Source organism: Lacerta agilis, chromosome 2 (assembly GCF_009819535.1).
Source record: "Lacerta agilis isolate rLacAgi1 chromosome 2, rLacAgi1.pri, whole genome shotgun sequence".
Classification (NCBI taxonomy): domain Eukaryota; kingdom Metazoa; phylum Chordata; class Lepidosauria; order Squamata; family Lacertidae; genus Lacerta; species Lacerta agilis.
This window is the reverse complement of record NC_046313.1, coordinates 119806856-119825584: the sequence shown is the minus strand read 5'-3', so window position 1 is coordinate 119825584 and position 18729 is coordinate 119806856. Positions and strand designations below refer to the sequence as shown.

The window sequence follows — 18729 nt, the reverse complement described above, 5'->3', positions numbered from 1 at the left end:
GAATGGCAAATGAAGATGATGGACTTTATGGAATTTGCCAAACGGACTGGAAGACTCCGCAATCTGGGAGAAGAGACGGTGGAGGAAGACTGGAAGAAATTTAAAATTTATTTGAATAAATATTGTAATATTTAGTTTCCCCATAGGAAGTATTATAAGGTTTTTTGTTATATTCTTATGAAATAGGTTAATTATATGTTTTAGAAGTATATTGGTTAAGAGGTTAGTTTATAGAAACTGCTAGAGAATATTAAGGAAATGAAATTCAGATGGGGGGGGGACAGAGGGAAGTCACCCAATAATGTAAAGGAAAAGTTATGTATATGTGAGAAAACTTTGTTTTCTTCCTTTCTTGTTTTTCTCTTCTCTTTCATATATGTATCATTATGTTATCTTTTTCTTAAATCTTACAAAAGTAATAAAAATTATTTTTTAAAGAATACAAAAACTTCTGTAATCTTTGTTCTGGGCATTTTCTCTTTTGCTCTCCTTGGAGATTAAGATGTTTGTTGCAACAAATAAATGATCAGAGCCTTCTTGGCCACTGATTTGCTTCCTCATTGCTTGGCTGCGTCTCACGTTTTATGATCAATGCAGCACCTGCAAGGATAGACTCCAGTGAATTGTTGTTTTCACCCGGAGGGAATTGGGGAGCTGTCAAAGCCAAACCCCATTTCTCCCCCCAAAAAACCACAGAAGTCTCAGAGTCCAGCTATAAAAGAGTGTTGTAGAATCACCAAATTGGGAGGGGTGGCTAATACCCCAGAGGACAGGATCACACTTCAAAATGACCTTAACAGATTAGACAACTGGGCCCAAGCAAACAAGATGAATTTTAACAGGGAGAAATGCAAAGTACTACACTTGGGCAAAAAAAAATGAAAGGCACAAATACAGGATGGGTGACACATGGCTTGAGAGCAGTACATGTGAAAAGGATCTAGGAGTCTTGGTAGACCATAAACTTGACATGAGTCAACAGTGTGATGCAGCAGCTAAAAAGCCAATGCAATTCTGGGCTGCATCAATAGGAGTATAGCGTCTAGATCCAGGGAGGTAATAGTACCACTATATTCTGCTCTGGTCCAGACCTCACCTGGAATACTGTGTCTAGTTCTGGGCACCACAGTTCAAGGAGGATACTGACAAGCTGTAACGTGTCCAGAGGAGGGCAACCAAAATGGTCAAAGGCCTGGAAACGATGCCTTATGAGGAACGGCTTAGGGAGCTGGGTATGTTTGGCACTGTCCTTCTTTGGGATTGGGATGTAGACTGATCCCAATCCTGTGGCCACTGCTTACTTTTCCAGACTTGCTGGCATATTGAGTGTAGCACCTTAACAGCATCCTCTTTTAAAATTTTAAATAGTTCAGCTGAATATCATCACTTCCACAGGCCTTGTTGTTAGCAAGGCTTTCTAAGGCCCATTTGACTTCACTCTCCAGGATGTCTGGCTCAAGGTCAGGAACCACATTACCTGGGGTGTATGAGACCTCCATATCTTTCTGGTATAATTCCTCTGTGTATTCTTGCCACCTCTTCTTGATGTCTTCTGCTTCTGTTAGGTCCTTTCCACTTTGTCCTTAATTGTGGTAATCTTTGTACTAAATGTTCCTTCATATCTCCAATTTTCTTGAACAAATCTCTGGTTTCCCCATTCTGTTATTTTCCTCTATTTCTTTCATTGCTCATTTAGAAAGGCCCTCTTGTCTCTCCTTGCTATTCTTTGGAAATCTGCATTCAATTTCCTGTATCTTTCACGATCTCCTCGCATTTTGCTTGTCCTTCTCTCCCCGCTATTGTAAGGCCTCATTGGACAGCCACTTTGCTTTCTTGCATTTCTTTTTCATTGGGATGGTTTTCGTTGCTGTCTCCTGTATAATGTTACTAGCCTCCATCCACAGTTCTTCAGGTACTCTATCCACCAAATCTAAATCCTTGAAACCTGTTCTTCACTTCAACTGTGTATTCATAAGGAATTTGATTTAGATTGAATCTTATTGGCCCAGTGGTTTTTCCTAGTTTCTTCAGTTTAAGCTGGAATTTTGCTATAAGAAGCTGATGATCTGAGCCACAGTCAGCTCCAGGTCTTGTTTTTGCTGAGTGTATAGAGCGGGGGTCGGCAACCCGCGGCTCCGGAGCCGCATGCGGCTCTTTGACAGCTTTGCCGTGGATCCGGGACGGGGAAATGGTGGGGGGCGCTGTGACACTCTCGGAGCTGGCCCCACCCCCGCTATCAGCGACGCAGCAGAGCCAGCTCAAAACCTTGCAGATCCTGCTTTTTCTGTTTAGAAAGAGCTAAAGGCTAACAAGAGGGAAAGAAAGTATGAAAAGAACCCGCTCAGCAGCTGATTGCAAGAGATCGGGAGGGAGATAAGGGAGCTAGCTCCCTTCCTGCCCCGCCCAGGCCCTTGCTCAGTAGGATCCTGGGAAATTGAGGATCCTGGGAAATTGAGTTTTTCAGCCATTTGGGGCTTTCTGTTACTTTTCCTCTTGCTTTCTATTACTTGCTGGTGCTTACTGGTTGCTTTCATCTTGCTTCCTATTACCTACTGGTGCTTACTGTTTGTACTGGTTTGCTTTCCTCTTGCTTCCTATTGCCTGGTGGTGCGTACTGGTTTCTACTGGTGTTACTGGTCTGTACTGGTTGTACTGGTGCTTACTGGTTTGTACTGGTTTGCTTTCTCCTCTTGCTCCCTATTGCTTGGTGGTGCGTACTGGTTTCTACTGTGCTTACTGGTCTGTACTGGTGCTTACTGGTTTGTACTGGTTTGCTTTCCTCTTGCTTCCTATTGCCTGGTGGTGCGTACTGGTTTCTACTGGTGCTTACTGGTCTGTACTGCTTTGTACTGGTGCTTACTGGTTGTACTGGTTTACTTTCCTCTTGCTTCCTATTACCTTCTGGTGCTTACTGGTCTGTACTGGTTTGTACTGGTGCTTACTGGTTTGTACTGGTTCGCTTTCCTCTTGCTTCCTATTGCTTGCTGGTGCATACTGGTTCTACTGGTGGTTACTGGTCTGTACTGGTTGTACTGGTGCTTACTGGTTTGTACTGGTTTGCTTTCCTCTTGCTTCCTATTGCTTGCTGGTGCGTACTGTTTCTACTGGTGCTTACTGGTCTGTACTGGTGCTTACTGGTTTGTACGGTTCGCTTTCCTCTTGCTTCCTATTACTTGCTGTCTGTACTAGTTTGTACTGGTGCTTACTGGTTTGTACTGGTTGCTTTCCTCTTGCTTCCTAATACCTGCTGGTGCTTACTGGTCTGTACTGGTTGTACTGGTGCTTACTGGTTTGTAAGCAATGCTTTTCCCCCTTTGCAAAAGCTGCACAAATCTGAACTGATCCTCAAAAAAGCAGGGCTTTTCCCTTTGCAAAAAAAGCTGTAAAACTTTGAGCTGATTCTCAAAAAAACCATGGGTTTTAGAGAGGAAAAACCAGAAAAGCATTTTTTTTCTTGTTTCCTCCTCTAAAAACGAGGTGCGCCTATGGTCCGGAGCGTACTATGGAGCGAAAAAATACGGTACTTTTACACGCTTCTGTTCCCTCTTGATCCCCAAATGGCAACGTTCCCAATTTTCCTCTTTTGCAAACTCCTCCCCACATCTGCCTCCCACCCCCCGCCCCACAAAGAAAAAACCCCTGGCGATTTAAGAGGTTTCTCTTAAAAAAAAACGAAAACAAAACCTGATTTCAGGTGCTTGTAAAATGACAACTTTTGGGGGGAGGGGGTGGATTTGTTTGGAGCAAAGCCGGGGTAACGTGTGCTGGGGGGGGTCTTCCGATTGTTTTCAGCCCTTGGGTGTTGGGGACCCCCCTTTTTCAGGGGGTGGGGAGGAGAGGAGGTCCCCGCTTATTTGAGAAAATAAAATCAGAAATTGTTTTATGACTTGTTTTCACAATTTTAAAATAAATAAATAAACAATTTCAAATTCTGTTCTTTTCATTCTTCCTATAATCCTGTATATATAGCATTAAGGTAAGAAACAATATATGCAGTGTTGTATTTGTTTTAAATGTCGCAATGGTTTTTGCGGCTCCCAGTTTTTCCCCCCTTCGGAAACGGGTCCAAGTGGCTCTTTTTGTCTTAAAGGTTGCAGACCCCTGGTATAGAGCTTCTCCATCTTTGGCTGCAGAGAATATAATCAATCTGATTTCGATGTTGCCCATCTGGTGATGTCCATGTGTAGAGTCGTCTCTTGTGTTGTTGGAAAAGAGTGTTTGTGATGACCAGCTTGTTCTCTTGGCAGAACTCTATTAGCCTTTGCCCTGCTTCATTTTGAACTCCAAGGCCAAACTTGCCAGTTGTTCCTTTTATCTCTTGACTCCCTACTTTAGCATTCCAATCCCCTATAATGAGAAGAACATCCTTCTTTGGTGTCATTTCTATAAGGTGTTGTAAGTCTTCATAGAATTGATCAATTTCAGTTTCTTCAGCACTGGTAGTTGGTGCATAAACTTGGATTATTGTGATGTTAAAAGGTCTGCCTTGGATTCGTATCAAGATCATTCTATCATTTTGAAATTGCATCCCAGTACAGCTTTCACCACTCTTTTGTTGACTATGAGGGCCACTCCATTTCTTTTACGGGATTCCTGCCCACAGTTGTAGATATGATAGTCATCCGAACTGAATTCGCCCATTCCTGTCCATTTTAGTTCACTGATGCTAGGATGTCAATGTTTATTCTTGCCAATCTCATTTTGACCACATCCAGCTTACCAAGGTTCATGGTTCTTACATTCCAGGTTCCTATGCAATACTTTTCTTTACAGCATTGGACTTTCCTTTCGCTTCCAGGCATATCCGCAACTGAGCGTCCTTTCGGCTTTGGCCCAGCCGCTTCATCAGCTCTGGATCTACTTGTACTTGTCCTCCGCTCTTCCCCAGTAGCAAGTTGGACGCCTTCCGACCTGAGGGGCTCATCTTCCAGCGTCATATTTTTATATGCCTGTTGTCTTTGTCCATGGAGTTTTCTTGGCAGGGATACTGGAGTGGGTTGCCAGTTCCTTCTCCAGGTGGATCACGTTTGGTCCAAACTCTCCACTATGACCTGTCCATCTTGACTGTCCATAGCTTCCCTGAGTAATTAAAGCCCCTTCGCCATGACAAGGCAGTGATCCATGAAGGGGGTGTTTCTGTGGAGAAGCATCTAAAGGGTTCCTGCCCAACTCCTCTCCATTTCACCATTATTGCCACTATATCAGATCTCTTAAATCTGTAGGATTTAAGGAATTGGAAAGATTGTTATGGAAATAGGTGGGTTCCCTCCCCCCCCAGCCTGTGTAATTATTACTACAATTGTTATTTTATTTATTTGTTTATATAACCAATCAATCAATCTATTAGTCTGTTTCTCTTGCCCAGTGGAGCCCAAAGTGACTTCAAACCTATTTTTTGTTGTTGGTGGTGGTGTTATGTTCCACAGTGGCACTCCAAGGCCTTCTTTGTCCTGTTTCCGTTATTTGGGGGGAGGGGGCAGAGAGAAGGCTGTTCTCAGGGCCTGCTCCACCGTGAGGGAGACTGAGGCAGCAGGTGCAGAGAGGGGCAAGGAGGGTGTGTTGTTTATGCAGGATAAAATAAGAAATAATACATTGTCTAAAGACATTGTGCGGGTGAGCAAGACATTCCGATACCCCTGAGGTTGTGCTTGAGTGCAAGGCTTCCTGCTGGTCTGGTGTGCAAAATATGATTTCTTATGAATCCTACATGACCTGAATCTGGCTGTATTAATTGGCTGTGTCTTAAAACTCCATTGCTGGCTAGCAAGGGAGTCACGGAGTCACGTCTCTCTTTCAACTAGGTTGCTGTTTAATTTACAACTACATGGCAAAAGATGTGTTCTTGATAACCCCTGAGAACCCCGGAACATATGTTCCTTTGATGTTATTTCCTGATGGCTTGGTGCCTGGCAGGGATCTGCCAAGAATATTTCTCTCCTATCTGACATCCTGTCCTATCTACCTCATCTTTGGAATGCTAAATAGGATCTGTAGTGGTAGGAAGTAGAGCTAGTTCGAACCGGTTTCTGCAAAGTTCAAAGAGTCTTTGTTCTCCACCTGGCGCATGGTCTCCGGGGGGGGATGGGTCACTGGATGCTGTTCATTGGCTGATTTTGAATTTTGGAAGGCGGGTTTTTTTGTCAATACAGGTACCTGTATGAGAGCGGGGGAGGAAGCTTCTCTCTCTTCCCATCTTCTCTCATACAGGTCGTTTGCTGGTTCAACTTCCTTGTCTGTCTCTATTCTTTAAACTCACGTGCCGTGGTTTTAAGCTGAAACACCACAGAGGGGACTGAGCTGAGTGCCATTTGGCCAGCCCTGGTTTAATCCTCTATCCTCTCATCCAGTGGAAGGTGCTGTCCCATTGCCAGAGTCCTAGACACAAGACAGCAGCCTCCGGAAGTCAGTGGGGCAGGCAATCCCGCATGGTCCTCCCCATCTTCCTCCCTCCCTCCCTCCGGCAACTTTGCTTGGCAAATGGGTGAGCACTCCTTCAACTGACCACAATATTTATATATGGGTCTCCAAAAATGGTCAGTACGGACGTCATGAGGCCAAAGGCACTGTGCAGCTGGTAATAAACATATAGAGGTCGAAGGAGATGAAATGTGGCCCAAATGTGGACACCTCATGGTCTTTTGTGAGGTGTATGGTTATCAATTTTAGATCCGCTCATTTCATTGCAAAGATTTTAAAATTAAAAAACCTTACAAGAAAATGGCATGTCTACTTTACAGGGTATTTACCAGCTTGATCTGTACACCACTATGCTCCAGGATAGGGGCCGCCCATACTGATGCTAGGCCTGATCGTTGCAAAAGCAGATAGACGGGGGGGAGGGGAAGCCGAGGACCTCATACAAGGGCGGGCCTATTACCCAAACAGGACATGGCCAGCCCACCTGCAAATGATTTAATCGATTTCCTACAACACCCCCTCTTGGCACCTGGTCTCTACGTGAGGCTTCCATTATTTTAAGCCCAATAGTGGCCTGGAGAAGAGAAGGTTAAGGGGTGATATGATAGCCATGTTCAAATATATAAAAGGATGTCATCTAGAGGAGGGTGAAAGGTTGTTTTCTGCTGCTCCAGAGAAGCGGACATGGAGCAATGGATTCAAACTATAAGAAGAAGGATTCCACCTAAACATTAGGAAGAACTTCCTGACAGTGAGAGCTGTTTGACAGTGGAATTTGCTGCCAAGGAGTGTAGTAGAGCCTCTTTCTTTGGAGGTCTTTAAGCGGAGGCTTGACAGCCACCTGTCAGGTATGCTTTGATGGTGTTTCCTGCTTGGCAGCGGGTTAGACTAGATGGCCCTTTGTGGTCTCTTCCAAGTTTATGATTCTGTGATTCTCCCATAGTCCTTTACCTTTGGGCACGTCCACACATATGAAAGAAGGTACCTTCCACTTGCTTACACTTCCAGCATTTATTACACAAACCACTGGAGTTAAATACCATCTATAAATCATTTTCATCATGTTTTCCTTTAACACATTACATGCATTAAACTTAGTACCCTCCTTCCACAATCTCTCCCAATCTTCCAACATTATGTTATGTCCAACATCTTTTGCCCAATCAATCATAACTGATTTCAACCATTTCATCTTTCGTATGCCACTCTAGCACAATTGTACATTCTGGAAAGGTTTTTAATATTTGGTTCTATTAGCTCCATTTCCAACTTGGATTTCTCTGACTGAAAGCCTTGTTTCTTATCCAACTTTAAAACTTCATTTATCTGGCAATATTGCAACCAGTCAGATACTTTCTCTTTCAATTGTTCATAACTTTCAATTTAAAATCCTGAGCTTCTTGTTCTAATATATCAGCATATTTCGGCCAATTTGCAGGCATGTTAGGTCTCTTATAGGCCTTAGCCACAACTGGTGATATCCATCTGGAGTTTTTCTCTCTAGCAAGTCTTTATCCGGATCCACACCTGATACAGTGCATTCCTAATAATGTGAGATTTAAAAGCTTTGTGAGCCTTAACTTTATCATAGCAAAGATAAGCATGCCAACCAAATACATTGTTGTGTCCTTCCAAGTCCAAAACATCAGAATTTCTACTTGAACCAATCCTTTAGCCAGCAAAAGGCTGCAGCTTCGAAATAAATTCTAACATCTGGCAGTGATCGGTGTGATTTAAGGGATTGGGAAGATTGTAATGGTGTCTCCCCACCCAGCCTGCGTAATTATTACTACAATTGTTATTTTATTCGTCTATCAATCTATTAGTCTCTTTCTCTTGCCCAGGGCAGCTCAAAGTGACCTACAACCTATTTTTGTTCTTGTTCTTATTCTTATTCCTGTTGGTGTTATGTTCCACGGTGGCACTCCAGGGCCTTCTTTGTCAGTTTCCTATATTTGGGGGCAGAGAGAAGGCTGTTCTCAGGGCCTGCTCCAACCGTGAGGGAGACTGAGGCGCAGATGCAGAGAGGAGCAAGGAGGGGACTGATCTGAGAGCCATTTGGCCAGCCCTGATTTAACCCTCCATCCTGTCATCCAGTGGAAGGTGCTGTTCCATTGCCAGTGTCTTAGACACAAAGACAGCAGCCTCGGGAAATCAGTGGGGCAGGTGATCCCGGCATGGTCCTCCCCATTATTCAACATTATTTCATGTGCCTTTCCTAAAAATTTCAAACATATGGAGGACAGGAGTGAATGTATGCGGGTTAAATAGGAGGAGATGCTGATTGATGTAATATTCCTTCTTCTCTCCTCGAAAAACAAATAGGATTTCCTTCTGGTGGGCCATGTCTATGGGAAGAACGAATAAACCATTTAAATACATGAGTGTGAAAGAGAGAGGATAAACATTTGAAAGTATGGAGTGTGGAAAATGCTTCCCTGCCAATGGAACACTAAGAACACATCACGGACCTCCACACAGGTGAGAAACCATTTAAATGCATGGAGTGTGGAAAGAGCTTCACTGAAAGTGAGACCTTAGAATTCATCAACGGACTCACACAGGGGAGGAAACCATTTAAGTTTGGAGTGTGGAAAGAGCTTCACTATAAGTGGACACCTTAGAAAACATCAACGGACTCACACAGGGGAGAAACCATTTAAATGCATGGAGTGTGGAACGAGCTTCACTGATAGGTGGACACCTTAGAGAACATCATGGACTCACATAGGGGAGAAACCATTTAATGTATGGAGTGTGGAATAGCTTCACTAACAGTGGAACCTTAGAATTCATCAACGGATTCACACGGGAAAAACCATTTTAAATGTATGGAGTGTGGAAAGAGCTACAGTCAGAGTGGAGACTGTTAGAATTCATCAACGGACTCACACAGGGGAGAAACCCTTTCAATGTATGGAGTGTGGAAAGAGCTTCACTAAGAGTGGAGACCTTAGAATTCATCAACGGACTCACACAGGGGGAGAAGCCATTTAAATGCATGGAGTGTGGGAAAAGCTTCAGTCGGAGTGGATTCCCTTAGCATTCATCACGGACATCACACAGGGGAGAAACCATTTAAATGCATGGAGTGTGGAAAGAGCTTCAGTCAGAGTGGACAGCTTAGAAGACATCAACAGACTCACACCAGAGAGAAACCTTGTAAGTGCTAGGAAGTGGACAGAGGTTTAGTTGTAGTGGAAGTCTTACCAACCATGAAAAGCCTCTGAGCGATAAGAGCTGTAGAGTGGATACTCTACAGGCCATCATTATCTCAAAGTAGAGAAAAGGTTTAAATAGAAGGAGGGTGGAATCTGCTTTGGTTATTTTGGAACACTTTTTGGAGTGTAAAACCTGTTTCTCTCTGAGTTGACACTTTCTTCACATCAATAACAGGAAATCAATCTTAAATGCATGCATCCTATGTGAGCTTTCGTTGTTTGTAGGTAACATTGTCTAGACATGTATTTAAAGTAACGAAGGTAACATTTACAGGTGGGTAGCCGTGTTGGTCTGCCATAGTCAAACAAATTCGAAATTCTTTCTAGTAGCACCTTAGAGCCAACTGAGTTTGTTCCTGGTATGAGCTTTCGTGTGCATGCACACTTCTTCAGATACACTGAAACAGAAGTCACCAGATCCTTAAATATAGTGAGGGGAGTGGGGAGGGGTATTGCTCAGAAGGGTGGTGGGAATGGGTGATCAGCTGATAGGTGTGGAAAACCTGTTGACGACTCTTAAGGGCTGTAATTAGTCTTGCAGGGAAAGGCAAGAGGTGAGATGGCTAAAGATAGCTTTGTTATGTATAATGAGATAAGAATCCAATGTCTTTGTTCAGACCAGGTTTCTCCGTGGTTTAAGTTTGGTGATTAGTTGTAATTCAGCCACTTCTCTTTCCAGTCTATTTCTGAAATTTCTTTGTATTAAGACAGCTACTTTGAGATCTTTTATAGAATGTCCTGGGAGATTGAAGTGTTCTCCTACTGGTTTCTCTGTCTTGTGATTCCTGATATCAGATTTATGTCCATTTATCCTTTGGCGTAGGGTTTGGCCTGTTTGTCCAATATAGAGAGCTGAAGGGCACTGTTGGCATTTGATTGCATACACAATGTTGGAAGATGAGCAATTAAATAGTCCTGGAAGTGTATGTTTGATGTTGTTGGGACCAGTAATGGTGTTGGTAACATTTCATAAAGGTAACATTTCATAATAGTAAGCATAATATATTTGGTGTACTGTTAGATAGAGAAGGGGAGTGTGTGAGACTGGAGTGCTGCTTCTGAATGAGGATGGACGAGAGTGAGCTGGTTTTGGTGTTTCATGGAGGAGATGAGACTGGGGGTGTTGCTGTTATAATTGCAATAATGGAACCATGAAGACACAGAAAGACTGAAAGCACCTACTTTCAATTCCAAGGTTATTTTCAAACCCTCACCTTTTGATTTATAGATATTTTGTGTACAGATATATTTGTGGCAGGAGAAATAAAAGGGGTACTTAGTGGCCATAACGAGGAAAGGCTCTGTTCCCAGCTGCACGTCTTTCATGAGGAGGGAAGGGGGCACAGGGAAGAGGGCCCCTTACGGAGCATCTGAAAGCAATGATCGTGGGTGTGGGGACGGACCTGGGACGCCAGTGTGTGTAGAACGCTGTCCCCAAAAGGACACGGGAGAAACGGTATGGATGAGTATAATGATCTGTCCATTTTATGCAGATCTTAGACAAAAACTTGTAGCTCCACTCGTATGTCAACTTAGCTCAGTAGACAGAGAAAAACATGTTTTGTTTTGCTGAACAAGTTTACTGGAACAACAGCCTTCGTGGTGGCCAATTCTTCTTCTGGCCTTTAAGCGCCGTAAGGCTAAAATTGACTGTATTGATACGGGTTCTAAATGTATAATCTACTTTTCGTTGCAGGTCTAAGTGTCACGCTTCTCCGGATGTTTTAGACTTTTTAATTTTTGTATGGATAATATTTGTTTTCTGACTGAAGGTCGAATAAATTCCATTGATTGAATGAGTATAATGTGTGGAAGGAGGTCCGGGCAGGTCCCCAACCAAGAGGGCTAAGGGTCAACTGTAACGTTGACGTGCCCTTTAGTCTCCCACCAAGAGCCCTCACAACGTGTAAAAAGTTCCCCTGACTGTGTCTCTCCCTAGGGTTCACCGACGACTAAAATGAATCCCCAAAATGATATTATGAGAGATGTCCTAGGGGTACCTCAGTTCTCCACGTTCTTAAAGTGAAACTCCTGCCACCTTGGGATTCTCCCGCCCTGGGTTCCCAACTGCTGCAGCTTGCCCATTCCTTTCTGGCAACTGCGTGGCACCTTTGGCTTCCCTGCCCAGTCCTCTGTGTGTTAGGAAAATAAGCCACCCATCCCCTTTCTCTCAGAAACCTCTAGTGCTTTTCCCCTCAACCACACCTCTAGAGGTACTGACGCACTGCCAGAGTCCACGAACGTTGAACAACAAAAATATGTTTATTGAGGTAACATATATATATCTTGGAAGTTAAGGTAGAATGCGGTTACAATGTTCTTCAATTAGGTACATAAGCTTGGATACAACTTTAAACAGGATTAAAAGTTTTCCTTTCCTAACCTAAGCCTAACCTCCAACCCGCTCTCCCTCTCACCCTCACTCCCTGACCCACACCCACCAACAACCGCCCCAACTGCCATTCTCCCCTTTTAAAAGGTGGAAAAGACCCGCCTCTGCGATTGTGCTGCCAGTCATCTAGAGTGGGTGTTAACTCTTCGAGTGCCGGGCACCTGCTCACACCCAGGCACAGGGTTGGTCCGTTACATCACTTCCACCAAATTCACCAGCAGGAGCCACTCTGGCCCTGAGGGTGGAAAGCCCCCCTCCTCCTTGGCAACTGGACATGATCCGAGGGCAGTGGATGGCGAACCTTGTAGAGACCGAGGACCCAAACTGCAACGCAAAACCCACTTATTTATCGCAAAGTGCCAACGCAGGCAATTTAAAGTGTGTATCTATTATTTTTCTGGTTGTTCACTTTTCTTCTTTATGACTAATGAATGAATAATAATTCATAAAAGTTATGGGCATGACATTCTTCATGAAATCATTTCCCCATTGATATGTAATGTTACGGTATAACTCAGAGCTTTTTCGTTTAGGGGGTGTTCTCCTTTTGACTCAAGAAAAATCACCACTGCAGGGGAAATAAATACAGTTCACATTGGGAAAAATAAATACCTCAGTTTTTGAACAGCTTATGTTCTCAACTACTTGGAACCTGAACACTTCAAAACCAGAAATGGATTGTTTCTGGTTTGCAACATTCTTTGGAAGCTGAGCGTGCCCTGTTTTGAGTATAACTTCCGTTCTGAGTGCCATACTTCCGTTTTCCTTTCAGGGGGGGGATAGGCGTGCTGGGCGGTACGCAGGCAGCCAAGGGATGTCGCCCCCACCCCACCCCACCATGCTCTTGCTTGCAGGCATGGAGGAGTGGATTGGGCTACCTCTGCTGGCTGCGTTGCTCCTTGCACAGGAACCGGAGGTGGATCGTGGCTGCTGACCTGGGGAGGTGCAGGCTCCATCACACTTTGCATTGCAGGTTTTGAGGCTGCGCTCCCCTCAACGGAGAAATTTAAGGGAGCCCCCACCTCTGCATCAGTTTCCCTTGCAAACCCCCTGAAGGCAGCCAGGCTGAATAGTTGCTGGGGTTGGGGAAGGTGCATCTGAGAGCCCCTGCACCACTTGAAGGCAGCCAGGTGCTCCTCAGAAGAGCTGCCTGCTCTGCTTCCTACTTGCGTGCAGCAGGAGTGGAGGCGGGGATCTGAAATATAATGAAGATGATGTAAAACTTGCAAAAATGTATCGTACATGATAACATATATGGGAAATGCAAAGAAAGAGAAGGGACCTTCTACCACATGTGGTGGGCGTGCCCCAGGAGAAAGGACTTCTGGGAAAAGATTTATAATGAGATAAAAAAGTGGTGAAAGACACTTTTATTCAGAAACCAGAAGCCTTTTTATTGGGAATAGTTGGAGAAGAAATACCCAAAAGAGAACTTAGCATTCTTTGTGTATGCCACAAAAGCTGCGATGCTACTACTTTCTAAGAACTGGAAGAGCCCAGAATTACGAACAATAGACGAATGGCAAATGAAGATGACGGACTTTATGGAATTTGCCAAACGGACTGGAAGACTCCGCAATCTGGGAGAAGAGACGGTGGAGGAACACTGGAAGAAATTTAAAATTTATTTGAATAAATATTGTAATATTTAGTGTCCCCGTAGGAAGTATTGATAGGTTTTGCTATATTCTTATGAAAATAGGTTAATTATAGTTTTAGAAGTATATTGGTGAAGAGGTTAGTTTATACAAACTGCTAGAGAATATTATGGAAAGGAAATTCAGATGGAGGGGGGGACTGAGGGAAGTCACCCAATAATGTAAGGAAAAGTTATGCATATGGTAAGAAAACTTTGTTTATTTTCTCCCTTTCTTGTTTTTCTCTTTTCCTCTTTCATATATGTATCAATTTTTGTTATCTTTTTCTTAAAATCTTACAAAAGTAATAAAAATTATTTTTTAAAAAATACAAAATCTCCTGTAATCTTTGTTCTGGGCATTTCCTCTTTTGCTCTCTTTGGAGATTAAGAGTTTTGTTGCAACCAATAAATGATCAGGCCTTCTGGCCACTGATTTGCTTCCTCATTGCTTGGCTGCGGTCTCACGTTTTATGATCAATGCAGCACCTGCAAGGATAGACTCCAGTGAATTGTTGTTTCACCTGGAGGGAATTGGGGAGCTGTCAAAGCCAAACCCCATTCCCCCCCAAAAAGACAGAAGTCTCAGAGTCCAGCTATAAAAGAGTGTTGGGGAGGCTGTGTCTGTGGTGGGGAGAGGATAGTTGTCCCCAGGTGACTGCTCAGTGTCCCAGTAAGGCTGCTTTTTTGGGGGGTGGGAGCCCTCTTCTCTGGCTCCTCTCAGGCAGCTTCAAAGAGGATTTTACAAGGCAAACATTGGGAGGAGTCCGTCCCCCCCCCATCAGCCCTTCTCCCACTCTTCTGATCCCCAGAAGGAGTGGGGAGGGGAGCCCTCCTTTCTCTACCTTCCTCTCACTCCCAGCCCCCCCATCTGCCCCATTTGTAGATGGGAGGGGAGGAGAAGCACCCTCTTCTCTCCCTCCCCAAACCTCCCAATTCAGTGGCCCCTCTTCCTCCTCCTCCTCTCCAGGCCTCTTCTCTTCCGAAAATGAGGATGGAGACCCTGCAGGATGGCTTCCACTTTAATCAGTTTTACAAATCCAGGTAGGTAGCCGTGTTGCTCTGATGCAGTCGAAATATATACGGTATATAGAAATATAAAAACATGTCCAGTAGCACCTTAGGGACCAACTAAGTTTGTTCTTGTTTATAAGCTTTTGTGTGCCTTCAGATACAGAAGACTTTTTCAAAGATACCCACAGCCCCCCTGCAATGACGTCATGCCTGCATCACCCGTGGGGAGGGTCTGGTTGCTGCAGCCCCCTGGGCATCCGGGCTTGCCCCCACCCTTCCCTCGACCCCCACCTCGGCCCTGTTTCTCACCCCCTTTGGCCTTGATCTGGCCCTCGGGTGTCAGGGTGCCAGAGATGGGGCTCCCGCTCCAGGGATCCCGGCTGAGCATCAGCGCCCGCCTGGGGCCCGAGGAACCCGTCTTCGCGCAGCTGAAGCCCGTGCTGGGCGGCCGGGAAGGCGCGCTGTTCCCGGGGCAGGGTCCCGAGGAGATCAAGCAGCAGCAACCCGGCGCAGGAGCCAGGATCCCCTGCGAGGAGATGGCGCAGCAGGTAAGCCCAGGGCGCACTTCATCAGCAGTGGAGCCTCGGCATCTTTTCCCATCGGAATATATAAAATATATAATATTTTGGCTCTGAACACGGTTCTCGGATCGTGGGCTTTCTTGAGCCCGTTGGAGTGCGCTGGGTGGGGGGGAGGAGCGCGGACGCCGCCTTCTAGCTGCTCCGCCCACTTTGGCTTCTGGCCCCGCCCACCACTGCCAGGTGACTGTCACAGGTGAGGCTGCTGATCCCTTATTTTCCAATCCGAAATTTGACAGCTATGGTTCTGTGGTGCTCGGAGGAGACACGTGTGTGTGTGAATGGAGGGGCAACCCCCCCTCCCCAGTCCTTCTCAAAATCCCTGTAACACCAGCAAAGGATTGGAAGAGGGGAAGGGGGGAAGGTAACCTTCGTGGCACAAAGGACTTTTTGGGAGGTTGGGGGGGGGTCTCTTTCCCTGCCGCCTCCGGGGATCGAACTCGGGACCTTCTCGGGAAAGAAACAGGATAATGGAGCTGGTTGGGAGGTTGGGGGGGGCGTCACTCATTCCTCCCCCTGGTCAGTGAGCTCCGCTTCCTAGAGAGGCAGGAGGGGGGGGTTGGAGGGGGAGGGGGCCTCCATCCACATTCCGGAAGAGGAGCAGGACTGCAGAGGAGGAGGAGGAGGACAAAGAGGTGCAAAAATATATCTATATATTGGGGGGGGGGGAGAGGAGGATGCGCTTTTCTTCCCCCTGAATCTGCATACAGGGCAGCTGGAAGGGAGGGCAGGATTTGGGGCGATGGGGGGGGAATGAAAGGAAATAGGGGAGTGCTCCCCCCCTCCCCTTCTTTCTGTGGAAGGGCTGGAACTTGAACCCAGGTTCCAGTTCCGAGTCCCGGGTTCCCCCTGCAGGGATCCCTGGGGGCGCCGAGTTGTGCCTTGTGCGGAGAATCGAAGAGAGGGAGTCCATGGAAGGGTTAAAGGGGGCGAGAGGGGCTGGATTGGGACCCCCCCCGTCTCCCTCCTCTCCCCCCTCCCTGCTCACCTGGGGAGGCCCCTCCGGAGGGAGAGGGGGGGGATCCATTGGAGAGATTTGGCAAGAAGGGTGAGCCTGCCAGGGGGGCAAAGGGGAGACTCAGGGGTGGAGGGCAGAGGGAAGTTGGGGGGCGGAGGGAGGGAGGGAGGGAAGCATCCCTGGGGGGAAAAGGGAAGCCATCTTGGAGAACGAGGGAGAGACTTGGGGGCTGCCTGCCTTGACTTCCAGTCGACCAGGGAGAGACCCCTGAACAGGAGGCCCGATCCACCCATTATCTGGATCTCAGTCCTTGCCCTGCCAGAAGTCCCAGATCAGCTGCTGCATCGGATGCTGGGGCTGGAGGGGGTTATAGGGAGTCCAAGCATTGGGGGGGGGGAAGAGGAAAGGGAGGGAGCCCACTTTATTATTTCCGCCCTTTGAGGCTTCTGTCTTAGCAACTACAGTCTCACCCACGTGCCTGTGTTTTTGTGGAGAAGCATTGAAAGTGTTCCTGCCCAGAGATACCTGCGCCCAACTCCTTCTCTCCATTCCACCTGGTTTCCATTATGCCACTATATCAGATCTCTTGAATCTGTGGAGTTTAAGCGATTGGGAAGATTGTTATGGAAATAGGTGGATTCCCTCCCCCCCCCCAGCCTGTGTAATTATTACTACAATCGTTTTATTTATTTATTTATTTAACCAATCAATCATCAATCTATTAGTCTCTTTCTCTTGCCCAGGGCAGCCCAAAGTGGCTTACAACCTATTTTATTGTTCTTGTTGTTATGTTCCACGGTGACACTCCAAGGCCTTCTTTGTCATGTTTCCTATATTTCGGGGGCAGAGAGAAGGCTGTTCTCAGGGCCTGCTCCACCGTGAGGGAGACTGAGGCAGCGGATGCAGAGAGGGGCAAGGAGGGGGACTGAGCTGAGCGCCATTTGGCCAGCCCTGGTTTAGCCCTCTGTCCTCTCATCCAGTGGAAGGTGCTGTCCCATTGCCAGAGTCCTAGACACAAGACAGCAGCCTCCGGAAGTCAGTGGGGCAGGCGATCCCGGCATGGTCCTCCCCATCTTCCTCCCTCCAGCTTGGCAAAGGGCAGAGCCCTCCTTCAACTGACCAACAAGATTTATATATGGGTCTCCAAAAATGGTCAGTACGGACGTCATGAGGCCAAAGGCACTGTGCAGCTGGTTAATAAACATATAGAGGTCGAAGGGGATGAAATGTGGCCCAAATGTGGACACCTCATGGTCTTTTGTGAGGTGTATGGTTATCAATTTAGATCCGCTCATTTCATTGCAAAGATTTTAAAATTAAAAAACATTACAAGAAAATGGCATATCTACAAGGGTATTTACCAACTTGATCTGTACACTACTATGCTCCAGGATAGGTGCGGCCCATACTGATGCTAGGCTTGATCGTTGCAAAAAGCAGATAGACGGGGGGGGGGGGGAGCCGAGGACCTCATACAAGGGCGGACCTATTACCCAACAGGACATTGCCAGCCCGCCTGCAAATGATTTAATCGATTTCCTACAAACACCCCTCTTGGCACCCTGGTCTCTACGTGAGGCTTCCATTATTTTAAGCCCAATACGTAGCCTGGAGAAGAGAAGGTTAGGGGTGATATGATAGCCATGTTCAAATATATAAAAGGTTGTCATCTAGAGGAGGGTGAAAGGTTGCTTTCTGCTGCTCCAGAGAAGCGGACACGGGGCAATGGATTCAAACTACAAGAAAGAAGATTCCACCTAAACATTAGGAAGAACTTCCTGACAGTAAGAGCTGTTCGACAGTGGAATTTGCTGCCAAGGAGTGTGGTGGAGTCTCCTTCTTTGGAGGTCTTTAAGCGGAGGCTTGACAGCCATCTGCCAGGAATGCTTTGATGGTGTTTCCTGCTTGGCAGCGGGTTGGACTAGATGGCCCTTTGTGGTCTCTTCCAAGTTTATGATTCTGTGATTCTCCCATAAGTCCTTTACCTTTGGGCACGTCCACCACATATGAAAGAAGGTACCTTCCACTTGCTTACACTTCCAGCATTTATTACACAAACCATGATACATCCTAGCTAACTTAACTGGAGTTAAATACCATCTATAAATCATTTTCATCATGTTTTCCTTAACACATTACATGCAGTAAACTTAGTACCCTCCTTCCACAATCTCTCCCAATCTTCCAACATTATGTTATGTCCAACATCTTTTGCCCAATCAATCATAACCGATTTAACCATTTCATCTTTCGTATGCCACTCTAGCAACAAATTGTACATTCTGGAAAGGTTTTTAACATTTGGTTCTATTAGCTCCATTTCCAACTTGGATTTCTCTGACTGAAAGCCTTGTTTCTTATCCAACTTTAAAACTTCATTTATCTGGTAATATTGCAACCAGTCAGATACTTTCTCTTTCAATTGTTCATAACTTATCAATTTAAATTCCTGAGCTCTTGTTCTAGATATATCAGCATATTTCGGCCAATTTGCAGGCATGTTAGGTCTCTTA

General features: G+C 45.8%; 1 protein-coding gene across 1 annotated transcript in view; it reads left to right on the top strand.

Moving 5' to 3' along the window:
- The first annotated feature begins 15033 nt into the window (after positions 1-15033).
- The window catches only part of LOC117042607 (oocyte zinc finger protein XlCOF6-like), a 19503-nt gene continuing 15807 nt past the window's right edge, over positions 15034-18729 (top strand). Inside the window, 1 exon segment of the mRNA XM_033142145.1 lies at positions 15034-15228. Within this exon segment, the coding sequence (XP_032998036.1) occupies positions 15034-15228 (195 nt within the window).